The 20,385-nt window shown below is 43.9% G+C and overlaps 1 protein-coding gene across 7 annotated transcripts in view; it reads left to right on the top strand.

The window, feature by feature from the left end:
- The window catches only part of TAOK3 (TAO kinase 3), a 141,976-nt gene that overhangs the window by 61,480 nt on the left and 60,111 nt on the right, over nucleotides 1–20,385 (top strand). For all 7 annotated transcript variants that reach the window (XM_037879189.2, XM_043529744.1, XM_043529746.1 and 4 more), the window contains 5 exons: nucleotides 5,655–5,760; nucleotides 8,085–8,293; nucleotides 14,274–14,345; nucleotides 15,775–15,876; nucleotides 19,731–19,776. In XM_037879189.2, coding sequence (XP_037735117.1) covers nucleotides 8,174–8,293; nucleotides 14,274–14,345; nucleotides 15,775–15,876; nucleotides 19,731–19,776 — 340 coding nt within the window. In that variant the 5' untranslated portion in view covers nucleotides 5,655–5,760; nucleotides 8,085–8,173. The remainder of the gene's footprint in view (nucleotides 1–5,654; nucleotides 5,761–8,084; nucleotides 8,294–14,273; nucleotides 14,346–15,774; nucleotides 15,877–19,730; nucleotides 19,777–20,385) is intronic.

Below are 20,385 nucleotides of genomic sequence, written 5' to 3'. Positions count from 1 at the left end.
TGCTTTATGCAAAAGAAAAAGAATTGCATGCACATAACCATGGATACGGACGAGCCATGCTAGCCTGCTGATCCTGTGAGTGGAATCTGCTGCTGTTCCACCTACTTCCTGCAGCTTCTTTTTCTGCTTGATTTTAATTGGAGAACTTAGTCCTTGTTTTGGGAACCGTTGCATTAGGTGTCAGTTTGCATTAACAAAAGGTTTGCACCGTTCTTAATGTTGAAAAATCAACAGTAACTTCAACGTGAGTTTAACAGCATTTCCTGTCTCTTGGAAATGATATTGGAAAGGCCCCTCTAGGATTGTGGCCCACCATGATAAATATGTTTAGACATCAGTATAGAACTGTATCCCTAAGATGTTCTTGCAGGATCTAGAAACCTTTGCTGTATATACTGAAAACGTTAATGAGCAAATGAGACAGCACAGGCTGCAGGTGGATTTGGACCAGTTTTTCAAAGGTATTCAGGCATCTAACTCCCACTGAAATCAAACTATGCAGCATCACTTCTACGGCTTAGAGCAATGCTACTATTCAGGCTGTATTTTCAAGCAATTTACTGATGCTATGCCTGCTCTTAAATTCACAAAAAAAAGGACAACCGTGTAGTTGGTGGGACTTCTCCACAAGGCAGGCTGCAGTACTGCTGTAGGAATGGTGCCAGGCTGACCTCAGCTGGAGTGGCTGGGAAGTGGGGCACAGCAATGATATCTGGTTCCATTTCTAATTTAAAAAAACCCACAATTAAAATGTAAAAATAACTGCTGGATTTGCTCCCCTCTTATTAAATATTGGCTGAAAGCAGAGACCCCACCTTTCAGAGCATCGGCCACACAATGGTCACATTTCCCGCTTCTAAGAAGTGAAGTGGCTATGAGGCTAAAAACAATGGGTTATAAACTGTATTTTAACCTGTGTAGTTCTTTTAGGTCAGTATTTCCCAAACGTTGGAAAGCTGAGCTTGCACACCAGGAAATAAACCAATCATGTGCCCCTCCCCTCCTATGCTTGTTGCATTTTGTTGTGCCATGTGTTATGAAGGCCCACGCATCTTAATGTGTACATCTGTTGCACCCTCAGCTGGGCTTTTGTGCTCCCTCCGCTTTGGGAAATGCTGGGGTAGCGTTTCATAATATGATGCGTCCTTTTATTTCTTACATGCTTTGAGCTGCCAATGTTCGTTAGCTAAATGAGAACTATCCTCGCTGGTATCTGAGCTAGCACCCATTGAAATGAGTGAGGCAGTTCATACATCAGAGCTATTGTTTTAGGCTCTCTGCAAAGTCAGGAAGACCTTGCTTCATCAGCTACTCACTCCACATATGGAAGATTTTCTTTGCAACTGTAATGACTAGAGTCTTACTTTTTTTAAAAATGAAAACGGAGCCACTGGAAAATAATTAAGGTGTGTCTACACCTCTGCTCCCCAGCTAGTGATTTGACCCATAGTTTGGGAAGCACTAGTCCAGTCCCTTGGTATTTCTTGCAAGCATACAATTAGCTGTTTAAAAAAGTCATATGTACTCACAGTGCCGCTGTGTGTGAAAAGGGAAAACAGCGCCACGGATGCTTTCTAGTGATGCTAGATGATTAAAGAGCTTCCAAAAAGGACCTGCCATAAAGTGCCCAGAATACCCCAACAGTTTGACAATCTGTGTCATCCTCTCTCCCCATCTGGCTTCTGCCACCATCCTGGTACAAGTTAGCACTGGTCGACCCATGTAACAGTTTGTGGTTAGGATGCTTGCGATAGTCCATAAAGCTGCAGCAGTCCCATGTCACCTGAGAAACCTCTTGCACATTGGCGATCATCAGTGTGATTTTTAAATCAGAAGGTTTAGGGTAGAGGATATCTTTTTCTCTGATATTTTTCCTCTCCTTTCCTTTGCTTGCAAAGGGCTCAGTTCCACCTCCATCTGAAGTCCGTGGCAAAACTCCTATTGTCCTCAGTGGTAGCATGATCTAGGCCCATAATCTGTCTCATCTTCTCCTTTCCTACCAATGAAAAAGGAATTGTTTAGTGTCTGTCAGTAGTTACTTTCTCCCGAACATTAGTCCCACCTCCCTGCCCCGGGTATTTGAAGATCCTTTTATTTTTAGCAGCACTGCTGTATGTCAGTAGTAGTTAACAAAAGCTGGCCAGGCTCTAAGGCTGAGAGGTTTTCAAAAGTGCCCAGTGAATGAGAAACTCTGAAAGTTGGCCTGATTTGCAGAATGTGCTGAAAATCTCAAGTCCCTTTTTTTCTTTTGAAAGTCTTGGCCAACGTTTGAAGCACTGTCAATGTTTCACTGCTTCGCAACATGTGTTCTCTCAGATCTTCTCAGTTTGCTGCTTGGGACTGTAAGAAGACTCTTTTAGGTAGAAACTGTCTCTGGCTGTCCTAATTAAGTAGCTTAACAAAGACAAATATTCAGTCAACCATTATTTGAACTCGTTCAGCTGTCCCTCTTTATGGCTCATGTCTGCCATAATGCCACAAGAAGTGAGACATCCAACTCAATTTAAAGTTTTCTAAGACTTTTAATCTGTCCTTAAACTAAAACAAACACCTTCGTTTTAAAAGCCTTGACTTTGCCCAGTAGCAACGCAACCTTGTGATTGTGCCCAATGTTTCTCCTCTGTTTTGTTCCCTGTTGGTTGCACCATGTCACTTAGATTAAGGTCTTCCGAGCAAGGATCCTGTGCTATTATATTGAGATGCTAGGTGTGCTTCGGAGCACTATAAAGGAACTCAGCAAAAATGTTCAATTCGGTTGGACATGCAATAGTGATTTGGGGGGTGAGGGGGGAGGCAGACATTTTGCAGTCTGTTTTGCCTTTTTTTTTTTTTTAAATTTTTACAGGAAAAAACTAAGTATCAATAAGGTTGTGATGAGTACTCATGAATTTCCTTGCCTGACTCTGTCTCTGTCCCTGTTAGCAGGAAGATAGCATCACCCAGGCCCTGGCATTAAGAATGGTTCTTGCTTTCAATAGTCTTTCAAAGACAATGTAGTTGAACTGCACAGATTTCTTGGTTAGCGGAAGGGTGCATTTAAGTAGAGAGAGTTGGATAAACTGGTATTTTCCTCAATACAACTTTTCTTTATTGTTCTAAACCCAGATGGATTTCTCACTTGGGTAACGGACAGTAGACCTGTTACACATTCTTGGCACGTACCTGCCGGCTCGCTGTAAATATAGCTCCTTTGGGTGGGGCCAATCCTCTGCAAAGGAATTATAATTTTATTCATCTGGTTTTTGTCAAGAATTTATTTTTGAGCCTTCTTTCTTTTTAATGTAGCCTTTCAGGATTTCTTCCTGGAATCTTGCTAGGAAGAATATTTGAACGAATGTTTCACTGTATTGCCCTCTTGAGGGGGATGGACAAAGGTGTCTTTCTTTGAGATGGTATTGCTGCCATTCTTGGTGCCAGCTGGATGAAAGAGAAGGAATGTCTGTCAAGGGAGTGTCCTCTAACGGTTAACTGCAGGGAATGGGGAGACACGATTCTTCGCTTCTGTTCTTAGTTCTGCCTGACTCAGGCCAGGTCTGCCCTGGGAAGGCAGTGGTATGTGGGTGTACTAGACTAGCAAAGCACTCCCTATGTGGCTCCATCAGCCTTCCCTAAGCAAAATAAGCTCTACCAGCAAAAGCGCAGTTTTGCCAGTATAACTGTGTCTGCACCAGGGGTTTTGCCAGCACATGTATCTCCATCACAAATCGCACCCCCGATGGGCAACAACTCTAGCAAAAGTTTGTAGACCTGACCTCGTTGTATTCATCTCTCTGTGCCTCAGTTCCTCCCCTCCCCTGGGGCATAATATTTACCTTACAAATGTGTTGAAAGTGCTTGGAGAGCATCAGGTGGAAATGATATCATTGCAAAGTACTATTGCTCGTTTTTATGGCACCGTAGCTGAAAACTGAGGACAAGAAGGTTTTAGTCTTGATGGCAATGGGTGCTTTGTCCTTGAAACACACATGGGTCACACAGGTGGAGTACCCTACAAGAGTTAGGGCTTTCTTCGTCTCCATTTGTCGTACAAAATACTTACGATGTTTATGGAACTAGGCTTCTGTCGGCTGAGCTCATTGCACATGCCAGAGGCTCCTTGCATCCCTCCATTCCCCTCACAAGCTCCCTGTTTGTCACCTCCCATCTGCTGCTATTTCAGGGATTCCTTGCAACTTCCCCCACCACTATATGTCAGGTATGTCCCCATGTCCCCCCTTCCTTCCTTGTTCCTCCATGTTTTCCCCTTCCCCCACTATTTCTTGTTTCTGTCTGGGAGATAAATTGTTCAGGGTTATCATGGTGCTCAACGCTGTAGGGGAGATGGGTAATAGGAAGGTATCCTTGATGATGGAAGGTGCTAGTAGTTGCCACCAACTGGTTCTTTGATCTATAGACAGGTGAGACCTGATTTAAGCTGATGGGTCTGCTAACCCAGCGCCAAAGCTCAGTGGTATTCAGATTTTTTTCACAGAAATCAACAGGGTCCTGCCCATAGATGCCTAGAACAATCTCTAAAATAATGGACTTGATTGGAGGGGTTGTTCACAAGTTACCATATTACATCCAAACGAAGAGAAGCCATTGAGTCAGGGCCTCACCAGCTCGGCCAGCTATAGACAGCTCAAAAAGAGGGGCCTGTCTGGGACCGAACAGATACAAGTGCTGGTTCAGAAATTTGATAGGGATCAAAAACAAGAAATGGAGGGAAAAGACTTGGGGGGAATAGAAATGAGATTGAGTGGGATACAACACTGAGGTAGTGGTAGCTTTAATAAAGTTGGTGACCTCTCTCTTGTATCCCACATTATGGTACATCACAGGTCTGAGGTTTATAGATAGGGCCCTACCAAATTCAGTCATGAAAAACGCGCCATGGGCAGTGAAATCTGGTCTTTTGTGTGCTTTTACCCTAGACGATACAGATTTCACAGGACAGACCAGTGTCTCTCAAACTGGGGGTCCTGACCCAAAAGGGAGTTGCGGGGGGTCACAAGGTGATTTTAGGTGGGGTCACGGTATTGCCACCCTTACTTCTGCGCTGCTGCCTTCAGAGCTGGGTGGCCAAAGAGCAGCGGCTGTTGGCCAGGCAGCACAGAAGTAAGGGTGGCAATACCATACCATGCCATCCTTACTTCTGCGCTGCTGCTGACGACAGCTCTGCCTTCAGAGCGGGGCTCCCGGCCAGCAGCCGCTGCTCTCCAGCTGCCCAGCTCTGTAGGCAGCACTGCCGCTAGCCGCAGTGCAGAAATAGGGATAGCAGTACCGCAACCCCCCCTACAATAACCTTGCAACCCTCCCCTCCCCACAACTCCTTTTGGGGTCAACACCCCTACAATTACAGCACCGTGAAATTTCAGATTCAAATAGCTGAAATCATGAAATTTATGATTTTTAAAATCCTCTGACCACAAAATTGACCAAAATGGACCACAAATTTGGTAGGGCCGTACTTATAGAACATGGGGAAAGTCAATTCTCTTCACCTGAAAGGGAAAGAACAGCATTGATAATGGGCATTATTTGTCCTGGGGCACCCCGGCATGGTCCAGTGATAAGAGGAAGTCTACTGGTTACCTTGAATGTCTGCATACATAGATATTAGCATATGTACAAAGAATTTATACCGTGTTCCTCTACGTGTTTTTCCCTTACAGGAAAACAGAGTGCACGGAACTTGGGGAGACAACAGGAGAACACACACAAAGATGCTGCTGAAATGCATCTGAGCCATAGATTGTGGTTTGTGCCACAGGTAAACAGGTATGATTCGGCTGAGTATATTCTGCATGCTCTTAGTTAACATGTATTTGTCTGTCATGCATTACGCTCCATTAGTTAGAAGTCCTGATGCAGAGAGTCTGAATGGTCATGACTGCAGGCTGTGGCATGATTTGTTCACCATCATGGTACCTTGAGATTTTAGACCACCAGTACCTCCAAGCCTACCATTGTTGTGCTGTATAGTTTATTTTATGGCTGCTGTATTTTGACCAGTCCATTCTCAGGTGTCCCACTGCCATTTAGGATCTATTTTCTAACATGAGAGCAACACGGTACATTGTGCGCTTCTGGGCTTATGCACTGATGTCAGAGTTTAGAAATTTGCTCGAAAAGCCAGTGCCCAACTGGTAGAAAATTATCTTAATTTGACAAAGCCACAGGCAAACGTGGCGACGTTTCAGCTTTTGGTTAAAAATAATGGCAATGTAAATTTAAAAATGCAGAACCATTTCCTTCTCAACAGCAAAGTAATCTTTACTGGAGGCTCTGGCTGTTATTCCAGGCCCAGCTTGCATTTTTAAATGTTGCAGATTTCTGAGCATCTTGCTCTTCTAACGGGGAGTTTTCAAAACATCAAACCCCAAACTCTCAGACTAGTTCCCCTCACTTTTGGCAAAACAAGTCAAATATCATAGAGCCATTTATTGTTGTTGTCTGTATTAACTAATGTGATGCAAGTAAGAGCATGCTTTGTTGTTGCTCCTCTTCCCCCCTCCTTGTCTTATTGGTATGTTTTGGTTGACATTGATGAGCAGTAACCCAAAGTGACCCAGAGAATGGAAATATCATAAAATGAGCCTGTATTATATTTTCATGGTGTGTTTTTTTTCTTCTCCTGGACAACTTGTTATAAATAAGAAAAAATCTACTGATTTTATTTTCAGGAATTAAACTTTTTTCTGAATGAACATCTTATGTCTTCCATTAAGTACAGTGTTTTTGCTGTGTGAGCTGGTACACACACTAAAGAAAGATGAGCTCCAATAAAGACCGAGCTTCTTGGATGACATAAGCCAATATTTTTCAAAGTTCGGGTCGCGACCCAGTACCGGGTCACGGCATGTCAGGCACTGGGTCGCTCTGGTCAGCACCGCCAACTGGGACATTAAAAGTCCTGTCAGCGGTGCTGCCCAGCTAAGACAGGCTAGTGCCGACCTGTTTCAACACCGTGCTGTGTCCTCGAAGCAGCCAGCAGCGGGCCCGGTTTCTAGGCAGGGGGGCCATGGGGTTCCGTGCGCTGCCCCCAGCACCAGCTCTACGGAGCTGGGGGTGCAGTGTCTGTGGGTGAGAGCCGTGCGGAGCCGCTTGCGTGCCTCCGCGTAGGAGCTGGACCTGCTGCTGGCCACTTCAGGCACAGCGCGGTCCGTGGTGCCGGGACAGGTAGGAAGCCTGCCTCTGCACCCCGGCTGTGCTGCTGACTGGGAGCCGCCGAAGGTAGGTCCGTGCCCCAATCCCCTGCCCCAGCCCTGAGCTCCCCAACCCGGAACCCCTTCCTTCACCCAAACCCCTCATCCCTGGCCCCACCCCAGAGCCTGCACCCCCTGCCCCAGCCCTGAGCTCCCCCCAAACCTGGAGCCTCTCCTGCATGCCAAACCTCTCATCCCCACCCCCACCACAGAGCTCTGACCCCCTCCTGCACCCCAACCCCCTTCCCCTAGCCCAGAGCCCCAAAGCCCTCATCCCCAGCTCTGTTGGGTTGCGGGCATCAACAATTTTCTTCAACTGGGTCCCCAGAAAAAAAAGTTTGAAAACCACTGACAGGCTGTAGGGTTGGATTTTCAAAAACACCTCTGTGACTTAGGAGCTATTGAAAGCCAATGGGACTAGTGCATTTAGGCACTTCCTGAAAATCCCATCCTTTCAAATTATCCTCTGTAAATTAAATAGAGCAGGCCACCAATTGGCAAGTGGAAAGAGAGTGATATCCAAACAAGAGAGACTTATGAAAGGATGGATAACAAAATGTGTTTCTTTAAAAACTGGCACATCAGGGGATCTGCATTGAGATTGTTAGTAGAAACTTCTATCACGTAATGTTCCATGTAATCCCGAAACAACTTCCCTCTTCTAATGGACATTAGTATAGCCTCAAACTGCAGTACTCACTTCGGTATCCAGTAAATGGCTATTACGCACAGAATGCCTAGTTATCTATACTCCTCTATTTGACTAATAGTACTTGAAGGAAACAATGGGTAAGCCTTGTTGTTTTGAAGTTATTTCCTCTAATTTCACTGTAGAAAGTATGAACAAAAACATGCATAAAAGTATCTGGTAAATGATGAACGTTGTTGTTTTCCCAGGTGCTGTGTTATCTGCAAACTACTTTGTCAATGAGGGAAGAAACTGATTGGGAATTTAAAGCGCGAACTAGGTCATAATACTGTTCAACATGCGCAAAGGGATGCCGAAGGACCCAGAGATAGCTGACCTATTCTACAAAGATGATCCTGAGGAAATATTTGTGGGTTTACATGAAATTGGACATGGAAGTTTTGGAGCAGTTTACTTTGTAAGTAGATTTGTTCACCCACATTTCTCCAAAGAAACACTTGTCAGTAATAGTAAAACATGGGACTTTTAGAAGTGACTCTGATACAAAGTTATGAGGACCTTACATACACTAGCTTCCTATCAGTACACCTGTGAGATGATTGTATGACAGAGACATCTCTTAATCCACTTCTGAAGTGCAGCTGTCTCTGGGCGAAGCCCAACCTCACTGTATCAATGCAAGGCATTTAAGACATAGCTGCTCACGGTGAGAAGGGAATGCTGTATCTGGTTGAAGATGGACAAATTTAGCCAGGCAGAACATAATCCAGCAAGCTAATTTTTATCAGAAACACCAGGTTTTAACATCATTGTTCTTGTGAAAAGTATAATGGGTTCTTTTAATGAACATAAGTGGCTTGAATTTGTTTTCCATCTTATTTGCTCTGTGTTTCTAAATTGTCTGCAAATTCATGGATCCCAGGAATTGATGAATTCAACAGGCAACTGAAGCTAAAAGCCATTTTCAGTAATAAATTGGTCCAGTGGTTGCTGGCCTAGAATCTTCACTGAGTCAGTAGCAAAAACAAAGAGATCATGGAGTCCTCTGTGCCATTTGTCTACCGCTTCTAACATTAGAGATATTGAGATGCTCATATCACTGAGAGCATTTGAAAGTGTCATCCTGCTTCCCTCCCTGCCGCAGCACTTTTAACCATAGCAGAATCTGTGTGAAACAGTATTCGTGGGTGATGTTAAATATCCACATTAACTGATTAAATATCATGGCAGTAATAGTTCAGAGAAGGAATTTTTAAAAAAAAAAAGTAACTAACTAAAGTTGAATCACTGTGTGGTGGTGCCCATGACAAATTAAGTTCAGCATCCTTGTGGGAGGAATCGTACCCAAACTTGGCACTGTAACGCTGAATTTCAAAAAGCAAGAATTAAAAAAAATAAGGAAGATAGTGAAATTAAACACACAAATTAAGCTCTGCCCTTTGATTTAAGCCTGGGAGCTTATAACAGATTCCTGGTAAGTATGCGTCGCCCCAACAAAAAAGGCAAGCAAAACCTGGTTCAATGGTGCCTCATTCAGGGATGGCTTCAGCTGAACTATGTTTTCATTAGAAAGGAACAGAAGTGAAGGCATTCAGAAGTGATGGGTGACTTTGGATGCCACGCTTGAAATACATTAAGTGGACCCAGTTTTCAGAAAGTGCCGAGCATCTGATCTCTGAAAATTCGTCCTCTTTAAGATGTCTCAAGTTGGGCCTTCAAAATCATTCATCAGTTTTGAAAACCTTGACCACAACCTCAAATAGATAAAAAGTAAAGTTGGAAGAGCAAGTAGCCAAAGATGTAATGTCAAATAAAAAGGAAATCATTAAGGTCTGTGGAAGCTTGTGAGGGAAGTAGTAGGTCTGCTAAGCCACCAGCACGGACCAAAGGGAGCAGCCTAAATAGTCTTTGCATTGCATTAGTCTTCATCCCAGGCTATGCTGGGGAAGTACTCATTCTTTTCTGGTAATATGGAACTGACTGAGGTGTTGCAACAACAAGTAAAATAGCAGCAAGTCACCCGGATTACATGGGATTCACCCAAAAGTTCTGAAGATCTTAAGGATCTGATACTGGCCACTGTCAGAGGCAGGATACTGGACTAGATGAACCAATGGTCTGTTCGGGTATGGCACTACCTATGTACCTAGTGCTTGAAACTAGAATGTACAAAAACACTAGAAAATATACTGAGTAGGGAATAATCCTGCATTGGCAGAGAGAAACTCTAACAGGTGTTCTCTAGCTTGAACTTCTGTGATTCTACGGACCCACAACATGGGTTCACCTTTGGAAATGCCCTTCTGGAACCCCACTTGCATACAGCTTTATTCTTGCAAATTGTTTCCCTTCCATTCAGTTCTCAAAAACTCTCCCCAAAGATTTGTCATCTTTGCCTATCGCTCTTCGTATTGGAAGGACAATGGTTTGCCTTTCTCTTATTGGCCCAGTTTTTCTCCCCTATATAGTCCTGTTAGCAACTTTTTGCTGTTTTGTCCATTGAAACAACTTGGGGTGACATCTCAATGCATGGAAGTGTACACATATAGCTGAGAATTAATGTAGGATGATAAATGTGACAGCTTGGAGGGAAATAGCTACAGAGATCTGTGTCTTCATTTTGGATGCACTTTCTTACAGCTGTAGAGTATGACTAGTTCTGTGGTGGTGCTTTTGTTGAGCTTTCTAGCCGTCATTATCTGTACAGCAAAATTACTGAGCAGTGCTCTGTTTTTAAGGATAATTGTCTAGTGCAGTGTGTGTGTTTAGGCACAATTGATTGGCTAGTTTGCTGCATTTGTTTTGTTTGACCTTTTTATCCCAGTTGGTACTGACACCACTGTATTCAGCAAAGGCATTGATCTGTTTCTTTTCATGATAATGATAGCATTTGAATTTCATAGCCCTGCTATGGGCACTAAACTTCAACAGAATACTTGTGAAAGTAGGAATTTTGTTACTTCATTCTGCTGTGCTAGCTACTTTTCACTATTATCGGTATTTTTCCTAGTGGACTGAACAAAGGCTAAAATATTTCTGGCCTCATTTTGTCACCAGGTTTCGGGGTTTATGCACCTTCACCAAGCAATTTCATACTTTCAGTCAAAGAGATCATTTTCCTCAATAACATTAGGCTAGTTAAACACTGAACCATGAAAACAAAGTGGTGGATGGTATTTGACAAAGCAAATGAGGGGGTATTAAAAGCTGTGTTCCATTGTGATTTGCCAGGGTCTTCACAAATGATCTGCTAAAGGCAGTCCAAAATGTTTCAACATGTAGGTATTTGTCATTTACACTTGAAAACTCTGTAGCTTATTTCAGTCTGAAGGATTCCAAAGCACTTTAAATGCAACAATTGCCCTCTGCTATGGTGGAATGTGGCCACTGTTTAACATGGAACAGCAATGCTACGCAACAAGTCAGGGCAGGAAACCCATATCCAATAATGGGGGCGGTAGAAAGAATTAATTTGAAATTTTTCCAGAATGACAGTGCTAACTCCAATGAAGCAAAATGTGCTTGAGATCTTTAATGGTGAATCAGGATCTCAAGTGGTCAGGGCTACAGCTTTTCATCTTATCCAAAAGCTGTTTCTTCTGGCTTTCCTTAATTCACCAATGAGGGCTTCATGCTTCTGACAGCAGAACACAATTTTACCTATTCCATTGTGCCAGACATTAGTCTAAATCCATTAACTCTCTTCAGTAATTCTCTTGGTATTTATGTTGACCCAGTGTAGCACTATTTTCCCTTGAAGACACTGTCTGCATTACAAAACATCTTGGGGGATTAATATATTCGTGAAAGGACATTACTTGTCCACACAAGTGAAACACCAAGTTTGTTATGCCTCCCTTTTAACTTATTGCAAATTCTGAGCTTTCAGCTGTTGCCAATCTTGTTCTTCAAATTTCCAGTGGTTACAGAGATAACAGCATTTAATCATGTTTCAGACTAAATTGTTCACTTTCTGTGTTTGACACTCTTGGAGAGCTCAAGGTGGCTTGTTGCCAGTCCAGGCAAATAGATCACTTATTCTGGAGCCATGAGTTTTCAAGCTTCAGTCAACTCTTCTTTTGTTATGCAGGCTAAAGAAAAGTAGAATTTTCATAAACTCAATGGCTTTGATAATAAAAATATTTAATACGCAGTTAGCTCACAATACATGGTCTAATGTCTAGCTTGTTCCCTTGAAATAACATTAAACATTTAACCTACACTTTCAAAAGGCAGGAAATTTGTGCTACTTTTGAAGTATTCTCCTGAGCCTTCCCTGTGCTGCCTAGGTACAATATTGTAGCACACGTATAAAAATCACCCAAGATTCAGAGTCACCTCTCATTATTTAGGGGTCCAATCCTGCAATGTATATTGAGCATCCCTGTCTCAAGCTGAACTCCCTGGGTGCTGAGGGCACTTGACAACTTGCAGGATCAGGCTTTTAATGAGGCCTGGCAAGGAGGGAGAATTGAAGGGTGTTGGACCTGAAAATCGTTGCCAGGTTTGGTTTGGATGCCCAAGCCAGCAAGTGACACTGTCACTCTGATCCGCTCTCCAAGAACAGGATTCTTGGAAATAGCAATACCTGCCTCATGAGAACCAATCCCATAGCACAAAGGGATGGTGACAAGGAACATCCATGCACCCTCAGGCTCATAGCAAACCCGATGACCTCTGTGTGTTGGGGTTGGGTATCAAATGTTGCAAGACTTGTCTGAAGGCTTACACTTGGCATGAAGTAGGGGACATTTAGGGGCCTAACAGGGTCTGTTTAAAATCTGATTGTCCTGGGGGGATTTTTTGGTGTCTTTAAACAAAGCCCCTGTGCTGTTTTGAAATAGTCATTTGTGCTTGAACTGATACAGATGGTTCAGCTTCATAATATGGTGCCTGTTCAGACGTTAGCAGTCAAGAAAACAAGGGCACATAGGCTGTCTAAATTGGGTGACCCCGTCCGGTAAGTGAAGTAGATTACTCCCTCTACTTCAAAACCGTTCCTGAAACTTTATTATTTCTTGGTTACTATGCGGTAAAAGACAGGTTTCAGAGTAACAGCCGTGTTAGTCTGTATTCGCATAAAGAAAAGAAGTACTTGTGGCACCTTAGAGACTAACCAATTTATTTGAGCATAAGCTTTCGTGAGCTACAGCTCACAAAAGCTTATGCTCAAATAAATTGGTTAGTCTCTAAGGTGCCACAAGTACTTCTTTTCTTTATGCGGTAAAACTGCCCCATAATATTATCTGTGATGAGCCTATTCCTTACTAACAGTGCCATGTCTTGGGCTGCAGGTTAGTCTTTCAAGGAAAGTCACGAGAGCTCCATTGCTTGAATCTTTTAAAACTAAACTAAGTGTTGACGACTATAGGGCAGGGCATGATCCTTCACTGGCCAAGGGGGCGGGGTGTAACAACCTAATACAGCTTTCATCTCCAACTGCTGCGATTCTGGAACCAAATCTAGGGGATCTTTTGGTGCCAAGCCCTTTACATTTTAAAAAAAGCTTTACGTTGTTACTAAAATACCCCGTCTCCCCCGCCCCCACCCCAAAGCATTAGGGTCATGTGCAGTACTACTAATACATAATACAAATGAAGCTTAATAAAATCTCCCTCAACGTTTAAAACAAAGCCAGTGAAGGGGACTGGAAACAGCGAGAGGGAGGAAAGGGGAATACGTATTGGGCCAACGTGGATCTCTCTTGATTGTCGGGCCTTCCAGGAAAAAAACAGAGTTCTCTGGAAACTGGGGATAGAGGGATTGAGATGGGTGCCAGAAGTTCCATACCCATATATCAACCACTGCAAAGGCACACTTGCCTGCTGGCCTTGTCTAGACCAGTGAAGTTCTCCAGAAGGTGGCCTTTGGGATCAGCTACCCTTCAGGAGAAGGCTTTCATATTGTCAAACAGCTACCAGATCTGCAATTTGCTGGGGTTGGGGGATGTCCCAAGGAGTCCAGGGAGAATAAAATATTAGGTCAATCCAATAGGAGAGACGTTACTCATTCTCTTTGTGTTAGCTGGGGTCTGGTGGCTACTGGGCAGGGCCGTTGTCAGCTGGGCCAGCATGCATCGTGCTTTGCCAAGGTGCTCTGCGGTTCCCAGAGGCTTGATCCTGATACTGCTAGAGTCAGTAGCAAAGCTCTCACTAGACACAGTCGGGTCCCAGGTTTGCACTGTAGTAGAGCTGTTGCTGATACCCAGAAGCAGGCAGGGAGATAGCTTGGAATTGGACAAATGGATGAGCCTATGTGGCAGCTGGGGTCCAAATGGTGGTATCCTAAATTAGAGTCCAAAGGAAAGGAGTCTCCTAAGCATGTGAGCTTGCCAGTACGTGGGTTAAGAAGGGAAAGCCTGGACTTAGCCGAAGACACATCTGACTCTATAGGAAAAAATTCTGATTTAATTTCTTTCTCTCTTTCCCCTGCTCCAGGCCACACATTCCCACACTAATGAAGTGGTGGCGGTTAAGAAAATGTCCTACAGTGGGAAGCAAACGAACGAGGTAAGATAGATCGAGCTAGTTTTTCACGTGAACTCTGTGCACAGCAGCCATATAAACCTGTACAGAGAGGTTAGCTGGGGATTTCCTTTGGCCTTAGCAAACCAGATTCTTTAGTGCATGTAATAGTCACTCACTTCCATAGGAAAGGAAAATGAGTCCGTGTGAAGCCTGATGAATGGTAGATTTTAAAGGTTTTAAACACTTCAGTTGTTGCTTTCTTGGATGATCTTCTCTTGTAAAGCTTGCTACTTCGGTAGACGTTATCTAGCTGGATTGATGGGTGGACTTGCAGTAGAGAGCAGGCTTCTGTGCTATTAATAAGGAAGAGGCAGTTTCAGATGTTTTTCCTACTCTGCTGTTTTGGTCTCCAGCATGTGCGTTACCTGTTACCTCTGACATTTCAAATGTCAGTATGCCTTTTATTACATTACAGAAGGAATCAAAACCTAATAAAGTTACAGCAGACTTCTCACACCACAAGCCTTCGTGACAGCTTTCAGTTACTGCTGTCTGGTTTTGGAAGCACTGGTTTTGTAATAAATCTGAGAAAACTTAACACTTCAAATATAGCCTGTAGAACAGTAGCAGTGTTTTTGCAGATAAAATAACTCTCACAATAGTATGGTGGGAACCCAAAAGTTGACCTTAATAGCTAAGTTTTCCTCTTTTTGACTAACTCTTTTTTTACTCGTCTTTGTACAACATGGACCTCGACAACTACAATACAATCAGTTCTTGCAACTGTTGATTCAGGGTGGGACTGTACTTGAGGTTTTGGCATATGGAGAGAAGGGTATAAAATAAACCCTGAACTGGTTATCTCTAAGTTAGTCATGGAGGGATAAAATAAATCTACCTGTCATTGGCCAGTTGCTGGATACCTGTGTGGTTTATTTAAACCCTTCACCAATTTGATTATATTTAATGCATTGTGAGTTAATTTTATCTCTTAACAGCTGACATGATTTGAGCTAGGGTGATTTCAAAGGTCAGTGATTAGAAGTGACACCACCTTTGGGGAATTTTTTTGCTTCTGTGTAAGATGAACATTCTGTGTAAGATTGCCCCCTCCCATCTAGCTCAGAGTTCGCAAGGAGGTTTTGAAAGCCTTCATCCACTTCCTGGTATCGGTCCCGTAGTTCTCCTGATATGACTGACTGGTCGTCCCAGCGAGTAATTTAAACAATGAAAGGGAACGATGAGATGGTAGCAACGAGGGGTAGGGCTGGTGTTAATTGGGAGGCTGGGAAAAGGAGAGAAAATGGGGTGGTGGTTCTGTTGACCATCTCCGATAGTAAAATTGTCTCATGGTCGCTTCCCAAATCTGCAGTAACACCTGACTGTGCTGCAGGAGCCGCAGGTTGTCGTGGAGAATGCGGGATGAGGGATTGACATAAGGAGGGAATACCTCCCATTTTGTTTTCAATAGAAATGGCAGGATATCATCAAGGAAGTCCAGTTCCTACGGCAGCTGAAGCACCCCAACACCGTAGAGTACAAGGGCTGTTACCTGAAAGAGCACACTGCCTGGGTGAGTGCGAGCCCCGTGGCATTTCCAGCTCTCCTTCTCTCCCCCCGCCCCCCCCCCATAAGAATTTTATTGTAACATGGAGCAAACAGAAGGTTCTTGCGTTTAGAAGAATGTATTTGGTCTCCTGGTGGTGAAACGTGGTTTGTGCTGACGACACAGAACTCTGTGTGGCAGAGGGAACTTGATTTTCGAATCATGGAACTGCTTCCCTGCAGGTCTATGGCACTTGCTAGCAACAATCTCCTAAACCTTCATGATCTGAATAGAGTGAGCACGGGCACGATGGTGGGCACCCATATCACGGTAGCACTGTGTAACAGCACCAGCAGTTGTCAAGTCCCTGTATTCCCGGGCAGGACCACTTGCCCATAGGTGACTGAATATCTGGTAAATGATCCTGTCTTTCCACACAACACTGAATACTTAATATTCCTTGTAGTCTCTTTTATCTTGAAGGATCCTCAAAGTGATTTACAAGGGGAGTGGAAATTCTGGACAAGGACACTGGGGCAGATCCCTACTTCTATATAAAAGTACCTTGTTAGTTCACGCAGATTGGCCAGGGCATTTAGTTTTGTAATAAGAGTTCCTCCAGCATCCCCTCACAGTCAACATCATGGCAGCTAGCTAATCTGCTTCAGAAGAACAAAGGGTTTGCTTGACTCTGCTGGGATTTGACTGTGTGATTGAAGGGTCTGTAGGTAATTTGAACATCTAGCTCGTAAGTCTACTGTAAGGTAGAATTTGTCGAAGTGTTTTATTTATTGACTCCCTACCATATTTCTTGCAACCCCAGGGTTTCTTTGCACTTTCTCAGCCTTCAGCCCAAACCTCTTTTATGGTGATTATGTAGCATCTCCTCCAAAGCTCATTGAAGTCCGAGTCTTTCTGTTGAGTTCAGTAGACTTCGGATCAAGCCCATAATTTGTTGATGTCCATGCCCAAAGGCCTTTACATGTTATAGTTTCTAAGTACTGAAAGCCCAATTTTTTAGGGTCTTTAAAACAATAACCTCCATATAAATGACTGCTTATAGTGGTAGATTCTATCCTAAACTTTACGAAAGTCAGTGGGGTGATCCAGTGAATTACAGATCCTTACATCTGTGCTTGGGATATTAGTTGCAACTATAACTAACAAAAAATAAAATAACGCCTAGAAGAATATAATATGATAGGATCCAACTGGCATGGCTCTGCAAAGGAAAACTATTCACTCATTAGAAAACTAACACTCATTAGGACTCTTTGAACATGTCCATAAAATAGTGGATGAAGGAGAACCAGGTAATTCACTTAGCTTTTCAAAAGGTCTTTGACAAGGACTTTCACAAGAAGCTACTACAGAAACATAATAGTCATGGGGCAAGAGGCAACATTGTCATGGATCAAAAACTGGCTAAGAGAAAAAGAGAGGAGGAATAAATTGTTAATTTTCGTCAATGCAGACTGATAAGAGCAGGACATTTCAAGTTCCGTAGTAGGCCTGGTAGTGATTACTATGATTATTAAAGATCTGGAAAATGGAGCAATCACTGAGGTAGCACCAGTTACATTAGGAGGCATTTATTCTCTGATGAAGCTTGAAAATCAAGTTTTATAACCAAATGCAAACTCTTTGCCATCCATAACCTACAAACGTCTTCAATTCCATCCTACAACTAATGCCTCTGCCTGAATATAAAACATGCAGGAATTGAATCAAGTGAATTAAAACAAACACTGAGAACAGTGTCGATGTGCAGTGTAATTAGGTGAGGAAAACAGACACCGACCCAGTTGAGCTACATCGATTAGTCCTAGTGGGCTGGCTAAGAAACTTCAGGGTTCTGGGTTTCATAAACTTGTGGATGCTGAGATCCATGTCTACATACAGTGTGTCCCTAGATCAGCCCTTCTGAAATCTAACACGTACATGATCTTACTATGGCTATGACGGAGGGGTGGCCTGGTGAAACCTAAGTGGTTCTGTGGCATTGCAACCTGGTGCCGGGGCCACCACTGCAGGGTGAATGTGGGGTGAGCCTGCTCTTCCACCGCCCTAGGGCCTCCCCTCCTCACTAGGCCAGGGTGAAGGTTGTGGTGCCAGAGCGAAGGTTACTGAAGGTGACTGGTGCCCCCTCAGCAGTTTAGTGTAGTCAGTGTATTAGTTGAATTGGAAGGCTACATCCACCCCTAACCAAGGCACACCTGGCTGGCTGTTGCTGGCCTGCATTGTGTGCTGAGTAAAGGACACCGCAAAGCATTGCCCTTTGGCTGTACAAAAGGGGCTGATGCATTGTCTCCAGCAGACTGAATGGGGTTACTGGAAATAGTGGAGCCGGAGAAATACCAAATAAGCAATAAGTGCAAATCTCCGGCCCTAAGGGGATGCTGCTAAGTGTGTTCATGGCCTTCAGTGTTCCATGCAAGAGTGTTTCAAGCTGCTTTTGATTTTCACATTTCATTAAGAGGAGGAATAAACAGGACATGTTTAAAACGTGCTCCAGCTGTGAAAATCCACATTAGGGCTCACTTTTTTTGCTCAAAGAAATCCTGCTGACTGCACTTACAGCTCAGCATCCTAAATTTTATGGGGGAGAGATGAAAAATGAATTTCTCTTTGCATATTTTCCTCACAAATATTAAAACAGCTAGCTGGCTCCCTGTCTCAGATTTTATTTAAAGTGCTTTCAGCAGATAAATGCATTGGGCTATGAAATATTTAAAATACCAACTTGGGGCTAGAACAGAGCAAAAAGCATTCTACAATAAACTCTTCAATTACCAATTCTGACATGGTTAATCAGATTAGTTTCTATTCCTAGATTGATTGGACACAAAATATCAATGCAAATCAATCTTAGTCCAGGGAAAAGGCAATGCAATTCATGCAGTTAGTTGTAAGATCTACATTTAATACGAATCCATCCTTGCTGCGTTTGTCTCTAAGAAAGAACATCCTTCATTCAGTGACTTGAGGCAGGTGAGAGCACAGAAATTCCACTAATCAGCAGAAGCCTTGGAACACTGCCTCCCGACATTCCTTTCTGTATCTTTCTCTCTCACTCAAAGACCCCCCTTGGAGGCCTTACACTTTAGCCACCAGGCTTTCAGTTGCAGCGAACTGGACAGAGCTCCCTTGCTGCTCCATAATTATTGAGCAGTGCAAGTCACCCCTTTAGCCAAAATTAAATATGCCATTTTTGCCATACACCCAGCTTCTGCCAACCCAGGGGCCAGGAACTTGCCACAGACGAGCACAAACACCAGGTGATTAAGCTACCAATTCCCTTCCCATGGCCAATCAAATATTATTGGACCACCTAGTTCACAACTCTTCTCAGGCCCTGAAGCGAAATAGAGATGATGTTGGAGATGCCTTGTCTCGGGCCAGTGGACATGACTGGCCCACGGAAGGAGGGTTCACTGTGCAGGTGGTGGGCTGAGGAAGGGACTCGTACCGCTGTGCTTAGGGCCTCTTCCCATGAGCTGAGAATGGGAGAGGGTCTAGGGGCCTGCCCTTAGCTTTGCTGAAAGGTGTTGTGGTTTTTTCTGAGCTAGGATGGTGCATTAAGCCGGGGCTCCTGCAGAGCTCTGCAGATGGCATCATACGCTCAAATTGCGGGGGGAGGTGCCCTGTGTAAACGGTTTTAAAACCCCACAAAATTCTCTTTCTGCGTTATCCCATCATGGTTATGAGCTGAGATGAGGAAATGCCAGTCCTTTGTGGGCCATTCTTTAACGCTAGGTTTCCATATTCCTTGGTGTGCTGAGCCAGTGCGAAACCCAGCCATTCCGGATTGTCTCATGTTTCACCATTATTGGGTATTCTACCTCCCTTATGGTTAATGCTTGTGTTTATTTCTGTCGCAGTTGGTGATGGAATACTGCTTAGGATCGGCTTCTGATTTGCTAGAAGGTAAGCTGTGAAGTATCATTTCTACCACATATTTGTTCGGAATACAACTTTCTGGAGGGGGGTTGTTTTTGGCTGAGATGGGTGCTCAGGAAACCATTTCACAGATGTCACAGGCTGTCTATACTTCCAGTGAACCCTGCTAGTGCCTTAAGTCATGGCCAAGTCCTGTGTGGGTCTTCTAAGCCCTACATGTTCTATAACTAGGGCCCTACCAAATTCACGGTCCATTTTGATCAATTTCATGGTCATAGGATTTTAAAAATCATAAATTTCATGATTTCAGTTATTTAAATCTGAAATTTCATGGTGTTGTAATTCTAGGGGTCTTGACCCAACAAGGGGTTGTGTGGAGGGGGGGTGTCGCAAGGTTATTGTAGGGGGGGTTGCGGTACTGCTACCCTACTTCTGCGCTGCTGCTGGCGGCAGTGCTCCCTTCATTGCTGGGCAGTGGAGAGCAGCAGCTGCTGGCCGGGAGCCCAGCTCTGAAGGCAGAGCAGAAGTAAGGGTGACAATATCGCAACACACTCCCATAAAATAAAGTTGTGACCTGCCTTCCCGTCTCCTCCCCCCCCCCCCCCCACACCCCGCAGTCCCCTTTTGGGTCAGGAC

Source organism: Chelonia mydas, chromosome 15 (assembly GCF_015237465.2).
Source record: "Chelonia mydas isolate rCheMyd1 chromosome 15, rCheMyd1.pri.v2, whole genome shotgun sequence".
NCBI classification, from domain to species: Eukaryota; Metazoa; Chordata; order Testudines; family Cheloniidae; genus Chelonia; species Chelonia mydas.
Note: the sequence above shows the minus strand (reverse complement) of the source record. Positions and strands in the feature narration are given on the sequence as shown.